Genomic DNA, 14,855 nt, shown 5'->3' with positions numbered 1-14,855 from the left:
CCCCCCCCCTCCGCCAAGATGCTCATGCATAACAGTGGTGGGGTGCAGGTACTCTCCTTGCAGATTCTGGTCCATGTAACATGCACATTAGAGTCTTCCTGGACACACACGGTACAACCCGTGCATACTCCTATGATATTTATGTTCACTTTTATTCACCTTGAGTTGATCATGGACAGCAAATGATTTAAAACTAGCCAGTCAGTCTGTTTTTTTTTTTTTTTTTTTTTTTTTTAATAGATTTTTGCTATATAAGCAAATGTGTGCAAGGAGCCTATGTTAATGGGGGCATACATTGCTGTGCTTAAAGGGTTTCTTTAAGAAGACTTTTTTTTGGAAGAATGTTTTAACCAATAGAGTCCATAGGGGTATGTGGGGTAGCGCCACCACGGTTTTTGTTTAAGTAAATCCCCCCCAAATTATTGGCATTGGTTATTTTCAACTTTTATCGATAACTGGAAATTTTAATGAGAGGATTAGCAGCTAATCATCTCAAGTAATTTTTGAAAAATTACAGGATTTCTCACATCAAACATTGCTATTGTTTGGAGTGTAATGCATGCAAAAAAAGAATATTACAATTTTATCAAACCTATAGTGTAAGCAAGGTTTGATTAATGGATTAATGTATTGTTACTCGCATTTGATGCAATGTGTTCTATTCTGCTATTTTTGCAGTTCTAAAACACCTAGCGTAGCATTGCTGTTGTTTGTTGTTGTTTTTTTAAATTACTTTTAGTGACAATTTTTTTTCACAAAAAAATAACAATATCATTTTAAAACAATATTATAACAAAACTAAAAAAAAAAGGTGGGAAGGGTCCATCGGACATATAAAATATAACTATTAAATGTCAAATGGTTACATAAATGAAATATAATACAGAGCTAAAACATTTGTAAAGCACTCAGGGCGTGCATTGCTGTTTTTAATTAGAAAATTCTGATTTATTTTCTACTTTAGTATTACAAAATCTGCCAGTTGTAAAGTGTCTTTGGCTATGAGGAGGGTCATTTTAAGTATTACCATCTTCAAAATACAGACAGTGTTATGTGATCACAACTACCTTGTTGATCAGCTAACCATTAGGCAAGAGAACCATTAGGCAAAATAATATTGATAATGGACAACAGCTCAATTAGCTTGCTCTTCGGTGGGTTCCTGCTCAGATCACAAGCTGGCTTTAACTCATCTTGTGCCATTACAAAGAGAATGTAGGCCATTTGCATATTAGACTGATCCAACCCAAAAGAGCGGTCCAGATCCAAAATATTGTCCGTCTCTCTCTACACTAGAGATACAGCAGCCCAAGATGACCGTTTCCAACTTGTTAGGTCTTGTCAATGAGGTATTGCTGATAACCCTCTAGGCACAGTGAGCAAGGAGCTCATGTCTAGATTACCCTTTAAACTTGGGGAGAACAAAAAGAAGAGAAGAGATTACTGAGAATGGACAACAGATCAAGTTGTTAGACAAATTATGCCAGAAAATATAAATATTATTTTACTACACACACTGCAGGTCAGAATTAAGTAAAATGGTATCCCAACAAAGTAGCTCACCCTTCAGTGCTCTTTCCCGCTCATATCTCAAGGTGGTTTTAGTTCACTTTGTGCCCATTTCCCTCTGCAAGTAAGATACAGCAACCCCAGATGATTGTTTCAGCCTTCTTAGGCCTTATCAGTGAGGTGTAGGAGGTACCCCTTTAGGCACAGTGAACAATAGACCAATGTCTGGATTACCTTTTAGACCTTTTTTTTTGCTGTCCAAAAGTTTAAAGGGTAATCCATATGTGGACCCCTTTGTCACTGTGCCTAGATGGGTATTGGCCATACCTAACTGACAAGACCTAACAAATGATTGTCTGAGGTCACTGTATCTCTCGTGCAGAGAGAGCCGACCTGCATTTTGGATTTGGACCAGTCTTTTGAATTGGATCAGTCTGATATGTAAATGGCCTAGGTTCTTTTTTGTAATGGCACAAGATGAGCTAAAACCAGCTTGAGATCTGAGCGGGGTTCCATCGAAGGGTATGTGTTGAGCGGTTGTCTGTTTTCAGAATTCTTTGCACCCTGTTATTTTGCTCTACCCTTTATAACAAAGTATTCAATCTTGTCTTTACACTGATTTTATCCATATGTAGAATACTGGGGAAATAGGATTGAATGAATAATCCCTTTCATGTGGTCAGTGGGCTTCAACAATTCTTATTTTGCCACAGAGTTACCAAGATCTCATGTTAGTGTGCAAGTGACATAATCATATTATACAATTAGGAATTAGGTCAGTAAATGGTGACAATGTCATTCCTTGTTCATGAATGGTGGCTGTGTGGAGGACAAGTCAGTTTACAGTTTCAGGAAATAATGTGGATGTTAAGTCAGACTTTCATCTGCATTGTAGTTGTTAAAAATATCTGGCTTGAAGACAGTTGAAGTGAATATGGTCAGAAGTTACTTGAGTCTAGCAAAAGAAGCATTCAGTCAAAAATATACATGCTGACGTTTCTTCTGCTCCTTTAGTTCATGAGTGACAGGGAGGGTCCGTGAGTTGATTTTCATATCATTAACCCTTTCTCTGCCAACAATGTGTATTAATGTGCTTACTTTTGTTTGGCACTGGGAAGCGAAGCAAAATAAATGTAGCCCATTAATCCATGCTGGCTTATGTCTTGGCTCCAGTGCTGGTTTTCATCCTGCAGAGAAATCAGTTTCTCTGCCAGGTTTCCATATTGCACCTCTGCTTCTTTACATAGGCACTGCATGGCAGCCAACCTCCATCCATACTCTACAGGAATGTTTGAGGGTCATGTTTCATGGCTGCATTCTAGCAGCTAAAGTAGAAAAAAAAGCGACGAGGGAGGATTATTTTTTGAACAAAAAGCAAACAAGCAGATCACCCAGTCCACCTGACATTAATGTGACATTAAGGATGATTTTCAATTCTCCAGTTGAATGAGCACCCCTCTTCAACAAAGTACAATGCCAGAATGACGCCCAAAAACAGCAACTGTAGCTAATATAAGAAGCAAAGCACTCTTACACCAAAATCTCAGGACCTCAGCTGTTTTGTTCCTGCTTAGCACATATTATACACAAGAAAAGAGATACATTTGGTTCTCTTATTGTCAATAAATAGTGATGTCGCGAACATAAAATTTTCTGTTCGCGAACGGCAAACGCGAACTTCCGCAAATGTTCTCGAACGGGCGAAACCGGCGAACCGCCATAGACTTCAATAGGCAGGCGAATTTTAAAACCCACAGGGACTCTTTCTGGCCACAATAGTGATGGAAAAGTTGTTTCAAGGGGACTAACACCTGGACTGTGGCATGCCGGAGGGGGATCCATGGCAAAACTCCGATGGAAAATTACATAGTTGATGCAGAGTCTGGTTTTAATCCATAAAGGGCATAAATCACCTAACATTCCTAATTTTTTTGGAATAACGTGCTTTAAAACATCAGGTATGATGTTGTATCGATCAGGTAGTGTAAGGGTTACGACCGCTTCACAGTGACAGACCAAACTCCCCGTTTAACGCACCGCAGACAACCGCAAACAGTCCATTTGCACAACCGCAAACTCCCCATTTGCACAAGGTTGGATACCAAGCTAGCCAAGTCCCGTTCCTTGTCCTCACTGATGTCATTGAAGGTCTCTTCCTCCACTCAGCCACGTACAACACCAAGGGTCCCCGAAAGGTGACAACAAGCCCCCTGTATTTTTTTTTTAAATGTACACTACTGTTACACCAGATATGAGTTGCACTGGTGTGACACTGTGTCCTGGCAGGCCCTGAAACGCACACGTGTGAAGGAAACTGACTGCTATTATTTCACAGTCAAATTTCAAGTTTTTTTTTAATGTACACTACTGTTACACCAAATATGAGTTGCACTGGTGTGACACTGTGTCCTGGCAGGCCCTGAAATGCACACGTGTGAAGGAAACTGACTGCTATTATATTACAGTCAAAAAAGTTTTGTTTTTTTAAATGCAAGCTATTGTGCCCCAAAATGTTTGTGTGTGGGGGTGCTGGAATGACGTGGGCCAATGGGAGCCTGAATCAACTTTTGGCTCCCACTGCCCCTTTAAGAGCGAGCTCGTGACTTGAGCCGTGCTCCTAGTGCCAGGCAGGCCACGTGACCGATCACTGCGGTCAGTGCACGCGGCTAAGTCAGAAGAGGAGATCAAGCCGCATGCGGCTCGTGTGGAGGCAGGAGTGATCCAGCCACGCACGGCTCAAGCTTAGGAGTCAGGTCGATCCCAGGATAAGGTAAATACAGCCACAACCACTTATCCCAATCACACACCTTTCCTAACGTCCTATCCCATTAAAAGCATATTACCGCGTATTTAATAAAACAGATAGACCCCCTACTTCATCCAGGTTACCGATCGATGGTTCGATATTCTGAGCCCTCTCTGATTTACTGTACATGACTATTTGATATTCCCACAAATTTTATATAGCATTTTATGTTGGTTTGAGACCACCTTAAAAATATTGGATATCGCTAAAAATCATGATCACTATATACTTTCTCTACAAACCTCTAAAACAAACCAAACTACTCATCCATCCGCTATACCACTTTATCCCACCTAGAACTAGTGCCCAGTTAAAATACTTGACTCTTACTTACCCACACTCAGTCATGCCACACACATTTCACCACTACTCTCACTGAATCCCTCAGAACACTACTCCTAAGATTGGGTTGTATCCATGTCTCGGGTCTTTCATTTAGAATAGGGGCAGCTTCGGTCTCCTTCAACACTGACACTCCAGTGCATATTATTAAAAGATTGGGCAGATGGAAATCCTCAGTCTACAACCGATATATTGTCAGGATCGGGACAGGGATCCAACACGCAGAGTACGAACAGGAGAGGAGTACGTATACCGGACCTTAGAATGGCCGGACTAACGTAAGGAGAAAGCAAAGAATGGTCAGAGACAAGCCGAGGTCGAGGGACCGAGAGAACAGGTAAGCGAGAGACAAGCCGAGGTCAAAGGACACGAGAGGTAAACAGGAACGATAGTACAAGCCGAGTCAAAACCAAATAGAACAATAGACATAAGAGCACTGAGGAACCAGACAAGCTAGAACCACGACAGGGCAATGAACCATTACACACATCCCTCTTTTATACCCTGGTTCTCTAATTGATGACTCCGCCCTTGCCGAGCCCTGATTCGTTGTTCCGAACTAGATTGACAGGTCGGGATGTGATTGCCGTCATGACGTCGGCTCCTGAGCGTCGTGTCATAAAAGGAAGCGGGGCTATCGCGGCCGGCGTGGGAAAGACTAAGAGAGCTGTGAGGATTGGATGAATCAGCCCCCCTGAGAGAACGGCCGTCGGGAAGTCTAACCTCCTCCGAGGTAGAGACTTCAGGTACCCTGACAGTACCCCCCCCCCCTCAGAAACGCCCACCGGGCGGAAGGAACCGGGGCGAGACGGAAAGCGAGCATGAAAAGCCCTGAGAAGGCGAGGAGCATGCACATCCTCCTGGACCACCCAAGATCTTTCCTCAGGACCATATCCTTTCCAGTCAACAAGATATTGCACCTTCCCCCGAGAAATCCGAGAATCGAGGATGGAATTGATCTCATACTCCTCCTGACCCTCAACCTGGACAGAACGAGGGGAAGGCACAGTGGAGGAAAATCTGTTACACACCAAAGGCTTCAATAAAGAAACATGAAAGGAGTTCGGGATGCGTAAAGCAGGCGGAAGAGCCAGACGATATGCAACAGGATTTATACGACACAGAACCCTGTAAGGACCTATGTAACGAGGAGCAAATTTCATGGAAGGAACTTTCAAGCGGATGTTCCTGGTACTCAACCATACCCTATCACCCGGAGAGAATACCGGAGCCAGCCTTCTGCGTTTGTCAGCGTGTCGTTTGGACACCATGGAATTATGAATAAGAATTTGTCGAGTCTGATCCCACAACTTTCTCAGATTGGCAACATGAATATCAACCGACGGTATCCCCTGGGAGGGGGAGGCCGACGGAAGAACGGAAGGATGAAAGCCATAATTCATGAAAAAGGGGCTAGAACGAGTAGAATCGCAAACACTGTTGTTGTGCGCAAACTCCGACCAAGGAATCAGACCGACCCAATCGTCCTGGTGTTCAGAAACAAAACAACGCAAGAACTGTTCAACCTTTTGGTTGGTGCGTTCAGCAGCCCCATTGGACTGGGGATGATAGGCAGAGGAAAAATTTAATTTGATACCAAGCTGAGAACAGAAGGATCTCCAAAACCGGGAAACAAATTGGGAACCTCTATCAGAAACGATTTCAGAAGGAATCCCATGTAAACGAAAAATCTCCCTCGCGAAAATTTCAGCCAATTCGGGAGAAGAGGGCAATTTGATCAGAGGTACAAAATGAGCCATTTTGGTAAACCTGTCAATTACTGTGAGGATAACCGTATGTTTTTTACAAACCGGTAAATCAACGATGAAGTCCATAGCCAGACAAGACCATGGTTTCACAGGAATTTCTAGGGGGTGCAAAAGCCCACATGGAAGCGTATGAGGTTGTTTAGTTCTCATACAGACATCACATGCCCCGACGAATTCCTTAAGATCCTTACGTAATGAAGTCCACCAGAAATCTTTAGAAATCAGAGAACATGACTTGCGTATGCCAGGATGTCCGGCAAATTTACTGTTATGAAAACACTGCATAAGTTCCAGTTGGAGTTTAGGAGGAACGAAGTAACGGTCCCCCGGAATAGGTCCGGGTGCCAGATGTTGTAACTTCTTGATCTCATCCAGCAACGGAGAGTGAATCTTGATGCTAGTGCTGGCAATAATATTACGCTTGGGAACTATAGAAGAAAAAACCACATCAGGCATAGTAGAAGGTTCATGTTGGCGGGACAATGCATCGGCCTTAGAATTCTTAGAACCAGGTCTATAAGTGAGAACATAGTTGAAATGAGTAAGGAACAAAGACTAACGAGCCTGCCTGGCAGATAATCGCTTGGCTTACCCTATATATGACAAATTCTTGTGATCCGTCAAAATAGTAACCGGGTGTAAAGTCCCTTCCAACAGATGTCTCCACTCCTTTAAAGCCAAAATTACCGCTAACAGTTCCCTGTCACCAATATCATACCTGCTCTCAGGCCCAGACAATTTCCTGGAAAAAAACCACAAGGATGCAGTGGTTTATTCAAACTTAACCTTTGGGACAGAATAGCACCTACACCTGTCTCTGAGGCGTCTACCTCGAGTAAGAAAGGCAAAGATGTGTCTGGATGAACTAATATCGGTGCTGAGGCAAACTGTTCCTTGAGAGTACTGAAAGCAACAAGCGCCTCCGGGGACCATGTCTTAGTATCAGCACCCTGTTTAGTCATGTTGGTAATAGGAGCAATAATAGACGAGTACCCCTTAATGAAGCGCATGTAGTAATTTTGAGAATCCGATAAACCTCTGAATGGCCCTGTCGTAATGTCAGGATCGGGACAGGGATCCAACACGCAGAGTACGAACAGGAGAGGAGTACGTATACCGGACCTTAGAATGGCCGGACTAACGTAAGGAGAAAGCAAAGAATGGTCAGAGACAAGCCGAGGTCGAGGGACCGAGAGAACAGGTAAGCGAGAGACAAGCCGAGGTCAAAGGACACGAGAGGTAAACAGGAACGATAGTACAAGCCGAGTCAAAACCAAATAGAACAATAGACATAAGAGCACTGAGGAACCAGACAAGCTAGAACCACGACAGGGCAATGAACCATTACACACATCCCTCTTTTATACCCTGGTTCTCTAATTGATGACTCCGTCCTTGCCGAGCCCTGATTCGTTGTTCCGAACTAGATTGACAGGTCGGGATGTGATTGCCGTCATGACGTCGGCTCCTGAGCGTTGTGTCATAAAAGGAAGCGGGGCTATCGCGGCCGGCGTGGGAATGACTAAGAGAGCTGTGAGGATTGGATGAATCAGCCCCCCTGAGAGAACGGCCGTCGGGAAGTCTAACCTCCTCCGAGGTAGAGACTTCAGGTACCCTGACATATATTCCTCATCCCGAGAAAGAAATGAGGTATTGCTTTTAAAAGTTTGGCTTTGTAAATTTGATGCAATAAGTGTGTTTTTCTTTAATACCTTTTCACCCTCTTTGCATGAACCCAATTTACATATATTACTAATATGTTTCTGAACATATATATTATATTATTCACTCACTCACTCACTCACTCTCTGGGCCGGCCTAAGACATCATGCTGCCTAGGTCCAACGATAAATGACTATGGGGGATAATGTATAATAAACACGGGTTACTGGCTATAGGGGGGATAATGTATAATAAACACAGGTTACTGGCTATGGGTGGGATAATGTATAATGAACACACGTTACTGGCTATGGGGGATAATGTATAATAAACACAGGTTACTGGCTATGGGAGGGATAATGTATAATAAACACAGGTTACTGGCTATGGGAGGGATAATGTATAATAAACACAGGTTACTGGCTATGGGAGGATAATGTATAATAAACACAGGTTACTGGCTATGAGAGGGATAATGTATAATGAACACAGGTTACTGGCTATGGGGGGGATAATGTATAATAAACACAGGTTACTGGCTATGGTGGGATAATGTATAATAAACACAGGTTACTGGCTATGGGGGATAATGTATAATAAACACAGGTTACTGCTATGGGAGGGATAATGTATAATAAACACAGGTTACTGGCTATGGGAGGGATAATGTATAATAAACACAGGTTACTGGCTATGGGGGTAATGTATAATAAACACAGGTTACTGGATATGGAGGGATAATGGCAGTGGCGTACACATGACCCATGGGGCCCCGGTGCGAAAATTGATCCGTGGGCCCCCCCCCCTCGCGCTTACTCTGCGCGGGCCGGGGCAGCAACACATGGCGGCGGGCACCTGGTCGCAGGGGTTGCGACCGCGGTATGTACGCCACTGCATGCAGATGCACACACACTTAAAGGACCACTACAGACACCCAGATCACATCAGCTCAATGAAGTGGTCTGGGTGTCAGGTCCCTCTAGTTTTAACCCTGCAGCTGAAAGCATAGCAGTTTCAGAGAAACTGTTATGTTTCACTGAGGGTTAATCCAGCCTCTAGTGGCTGTCTCACTGACAGCCGCTAGAGGCGCTTCCGCCATTTTAAGACACTGAACGTCCATAGGAAAGCATTGAGTAATGCTTTCCTATGGGCGGTTTGAATGCGTGCGCGGCTCTTGCCGTGCATGCGCATTCGGAGCTGAGAGGCGGAGGGATCCCCAGCGCCATGGGAGTCCGGCGCTGGGGATCCCTCACTTACAAAACATACACTCACACTGACAAACACACACTCACTAACAGACATCAAACAGACTCACTAACACACACACACACAGTAACAGACACACACAGTAACACACTCACTGACACTCACTAGCAGACACACACTCTAACACAAACACTCACACTAACACACACACACACACACACTAACGCTCACACACACTAACACACACACACACACACACACACTAACACTCACACACACTTACACGTTTTTTTTTTAATTTAATCCCCCCAGCCTCCTTACCTTTTGGAGTGCTGAGGGGATTCCCTGGGGTCCAGTGGTGCTGCTGGGCTCCTGGGGGGGCCGGTCACCCGGCGGGCTGGCTGGTCCTGCGGGCGCGCGAGGGAGCACTCTCCCCTGAGTGCTTCCTCTTCAGCTCCCTCGCGCGCCGCGTACTGATACCGGCGCCGGAAGATGACATCATCTTCCGGCTCCGGTATCAGTGCGGTGCGCGAGGGAGCTGAAGAGGAAGCACTCAGGGGAGAGTGCTCCCTCGCGCACCAGCCGGCCGCCGGGTGTAAGCAGGGCCAGCCTCGGGGGCCCGGAGGTGGCTGGCTCCTGGGCCCCCCAGGAGAAGAGGCTGGCCCGGAGCGTACATACCGGGTCGCAGGGGCGGCCGGGCGACCCTGGTATGTACGCCACTGGATAATGTATAATAAACACAGGTTACTGGCTATGGGGGATAATGTATAATAAACACAGGTTACTGGCTATGGGGGGGATAATGTATAATAAACACAGGTTACTGGCTATGGGGAGGATAATGTATAATAAACACAGGTTACTGGCTATGGGGGATAATGTATAATAAACACAGGTTACTAGTTGTGGGGGAATAATGTATAATAAACACAGGTTACTGGCTATGGGGGGATAATGTATAATAAACACAGGTTACTGGCTATGGGAGGATAATGTATAATAAACACAGGTTACTGGCTATGGGAGGATAATGTATAATAAACACAGGTTACTGGCTATGGGAGGATAATGTATAATAAACACAGGTTACTGGCTATGGGGGGATAATGTATAATAAACACAGGTTACTGGCTATGGGGGGGATAATGTATAATAAACACAGGTTACTGGCTATGGGGGGGATAATGTATAATAAACACAGGTTACTGGCTATGTGGGGGATAATGTATAATAAACACAGGTTACTGGCTATGGGAGGATAATGTATAATAAACACAGGTTTCTGGCTATGGGGGGATAATGTATAATAAACACAGGTTACTGGGTGTGGGGGATAATGTATAATAAACACAGGTTACTGGCTATGGGGAGGATAATGTATAATACACACAGGTTATTGGTTATGGGAGGATAATGTATAATAAACACAGGTTACTGGCTATGGGGGATAATGTATAATACACACAGGTTACTGGCTATGGAGGATAATGTATAATAAACACAAACACACAAAAAAAAAAACAATAAAAAAAAAAAAGAATGCAGCTTCAGAATTAATCTAAATTGTATGCTGTCTAGGAGGTGGGAGGGTCTGGGAGGGAGGGTCTGCTGCTGATTGGCTGGAATGTGTCTGCTGACTGTGAGGTACAGGGTCAAAGTTTACTCAATGATGACGAATAGTGGGCGGACCGAACATCGCATATGTTCGCCATCCGCCGCGAACACGCTATGTTCGCCAGGAACTATTAAAATATTATGGGAATAGTATGAGAATATAATCGTAAAAAGCCACTATCAAAATTATGAGTATCACTTGAGACATTATATAGGCACAGCATTATGCTACAGATTTTTAGAAGTGGAAGGATGGCTGGGGTCCAGCACACCCTAATACCTCCTTAACCAAAGCCTATTGGTGGGGGTAGGGTAGTGGACAAGAGCATATGTAGCCCCAAAAATATTATTCCTATAGTCCTCCACAAACCACTTAGAAATGGGTTTATTACATTAATAGCCCCACACATGTTGCCTATGGATGGGGGCTGGAGGGGCAAAATGTATTTCCATTTATTTAAGGAATATCCCCTCCCGCTACTCATGGGAGGGTGCTAAGGTGATACTAGATTGTCCCCATGGGTGGAGGAAGTGGGGGGTGGACAGTAAAGCCCCATTATTTAATTTTAAGCCACACCTAATGCCCATGAGTGCGGGTACATAGGGGACCTGTGCCAGTTCTCCCCTATACTTTTTTTTGTATCTTTAGTAGACATATATGGTTCATCTATTGGTTGTTTAGTTTGCATTGTGATTCAGTCATATGGCAAATCAGAATTCAGCTTTTTGACCATTTAGCCAGTCACCCAAAATTTGAACAAATTGTGATTCAGTCAAAACAAAATCCACAGCACCAGATATTATTACTATTAATAATAATAATAATAATAATAATAATAATAATAATAATAATAATAAATAATGATAATAAAAGCTTGCAAGACCTGATTTTGAAACCTATTTTCATTTTACCTGGCAATATTTAGCAAACGCAATTTGTGAAAAATAGCCATAGATATCCTCTTTGATATTAATGTATTAGCTTTAAATAGTTCTATTAATTTTTTTCTATACAGTAACTATTGTATGCTTTCATATTGCAAATCTATATCTAAACATTGTTCACCTTGAATGGACTCACACTTACCCACAAACCACCACTGCTCCCTATGCTCTAGGACCAGAGAGTATGCTGAAATAAGAGTTCCAGGTGCTTAGCTTGTAATTTTTGTGTTAGTCATCTTTTTGACATCATCACCATCTCTCTCTCTCTCTCTCTCTCTCTCTCTCTCTCTCTCTCTCTCTCTGTCTGTCAGGCAGTACTTCATATAATCCAAACACACAAACCTTTACTTTCATTCCAGTCTCCCTCCAGTCAACACACATATACACACATGCCTTACATGCTTTTGCCAAAGCACACAAAGTTCAGTTCATTGGGGTATGATAAGGACTTTAAGAGTTATATTGTAAGCAATTTTGTAATGACTGAACGATTTTATAAGAATTATATGCTCATTAATCCTATGACACCAATGGCATGCAAACCATACATTGTAACTTTTCAACAGTTGCAATTTACATATCTCCTTGACCCAAAACTCTCATGCAATAAATCTGTTACTGAAAAACAATAGTGAGTGTCTATGCTACTGAATAATTCAATCATTGAGTTACTCAAAATAAATGAAATAAAATGGTTGCTGTGAACCATTTTACAAATAATTGTTTAATTTTGTTTAAGGCGGCAAGCATATTTAAATGGGGAGAGTATAAAGCATTGGCTCAAATATTTAGTTGACAAGATCAAGTGGCTAAACACATACATTGTTACACAAAACAAAACATGTCAAGTCTTACCCTTCTAAATAAAAGCATCTTCTAGTAGAACCATTCATTTGAATGGTTAGCCCAGAGATTTCAGCCATCATTGCTATTCAAAGTTGTACAAATTTGCTTTTAATACTACAGAGGGGTCACTTCTGCACAATCAGCGTGGCAGCCATGGTGGCAGACTATGTGTCCCAGAAAGGGCTGAGATTTTGACAGAAAATAGGGGGCAGTGCCTAGACTCTTACCATAACCACTACAATGATCTGCAGTGGTTATGGTGCTTTTGTGCCTCTTTAACAGACATTAACAAAAAAATCACATACTGAAGCCTGGATGATTTTACATAAAAAGCAGATATATAAAGATGTATTAAAATATTTAGACACATTGTGACTCTTAGATGTGGTTACTGTCATTGTAATTAAAGGCAGGTATTATTTTCTTATTTGCTGTATCAGTATTTATTATGCCATTAAAGTGGCAAACTTATGTTTCAGAGATTGGCATATTCCTCACTTTAAATCATTTGATGCAATACAGAGTTGCATAGAAAACATATAAAAAAAAGTTATTGAGTAAAGACATATTTGTGGCCAGTTTAAGCGAAATGATTTCCCTCTCTGGTTGTTATAAACGGAAGTAGACAAGTTAAACGATCCTTAGGGTAAAAGCTAATTATTAGGTGGGAGTAGAGGGGAGTTCCAGACAGTATGATACAGTACACTGCTTTTACTCTGGCACTTCAAGGGTTAATAAGTCTTTTATATAAGGCAAGGAAGCAACGTAAATCTTTACAGTAAAATATGGGATTTAATCTAATTTAACAACCGCAATGGAATACGTTAGTGCTATATAAATACCAATAATAAAAATGACTTTAATAATTATATTCTAGATTTTATATTTTCATCTGTGTTCTGTAGAATATATTATTATTATTGCATCACTATTCGCAATTGTTATTATTACCCCATTGTGCAACATTTAAATGCAGATAGGCAATAAGTTATGGATATAAAACAGCAAATCTGCTTTCCACACACGTATTTTAAAATCACAGCGAACCAATATAAGCCTGATATATAAATAACAAAAATAACCCATCTTAGTTTATTAAAGTATATGCTTTAGGCCAGGGGTAGGCAACCTTTGACACTCCAGATGTTGTGGACTACATGTCCCCTGATGCTTTGCCAGCATTACATCTGGAGTGCCGAAGGTTGCCTCCCCCTGCTTTAAGCTCTGTGAAGTCCCACAACATCAGGGGTGCCAAAAAGGTAGATCTCCAGATGTTGAAGAACTACCACTCCCATGATGCTTTGCATGCTTTTAGAATACTTTTAGAATGACAAAGCATCATCAAAACTGTAGTTTTGCGAAATCTACCTTTTGGGCACCCTTACACTACATTATACCACAATGACTACCAGCCCCTTCTGCAAATGAAAGGATTAAAGCAATAAATATGTACATCGGAGAAGAGGAAAGAAATCAGACCTAAGCAATTCAGAGATTATTGTAAAAATAATAGATTAATTAGCATCATGCAAAATAAGTTTCTTACCATTTCAAACCTCTGCCTTTCTTAAATTTAAATGTCAGCACCATCTCAATACCCATGCACAAATTCAGAAGCGCCAGCAGCCAATAAGTCCTGTCATTTTTAATCACTGTAACTCTCCAAACTCCCACTATAGAATGAAGAATAAAAAGTAGTCTTGTGATAATAGCATTCAGGAATACAATCAGCTCCATGATTTAGAGGTCCACGTCCTGGTTGAACCTCTGTGATTTTCTCTTCGATTTTTTTTTTCTCTCTGCAAAAGTTTTGGGAGTCCAGAAAAGTTGCTCCTGGGATACGCGATGCTAGAGTGAGCACTGAAATATCTTTTCACTACTACAACAAAGAATCATATAGCAGTACTTAATTGCTCCTCCTCCAAACTTCCTGACCTTCTGCTTGTGTTCACAATGTGTCCCAGCAGCACGTTATCATAAGAGAGCTTAGTTTCAAAAAAATAAAAAATCCAATTCAATTATTTTACTACGGTATATTATTCTTAAGCAACTGCCCAAGTGGTGTCTTTAAAACAGATATCCAAAGCAAAATGTGAATGTCTTTTAGATCCATTTCAAACTAATGCTCTGCAGTAAAAAAAAAAAAAAAAAAATAT

General features: G+C 42.1%; 1 protein-coding gene across 1 annotated transcript in view; it reads right to left on the bottom strand.

Annotated features, from left to right (window-relative positions):
* Positions 1–14,547, bottom strand: part of TMEM26 (transmembrane protein 26) — a 77,727-nt gene extending 63,180 nt beyond the window's left edge. Inside the window, exon 1 of the mRNA XM_063433582.1 lies at positions 14,246–14,547. Within this exon, the coding sequence (XP_063289652.1) occupies positions 14,246–14,436 (191 nt within the window). The 5' untranslated portion in view covers positions 14,437–14,547. The remainder of the gene's footprint in view (positions 1–14,245) is intronic.
* Positions 14,548–14,855: the final 308 nt, after the last annotated feature.

Source organism: Pelobates fuscus, chromosome 10 (genome assembly GCF_036172605.1).
Source record: "Pelobates fuscus isolate aPelFus1 chromosome 10, aPelFus1.pri, whole genome shotgun sequence".
In the NCBI taxonomy this organism is placed as follows: Eukaryota; Metazoa; Chordata; class Amphibia; order Anura; family Pelobatidae; genus Pelobates; species Pelobates fuscus.
This window is presented reverse-complemented; position numbering and strand designations above follow the sequence as displayed.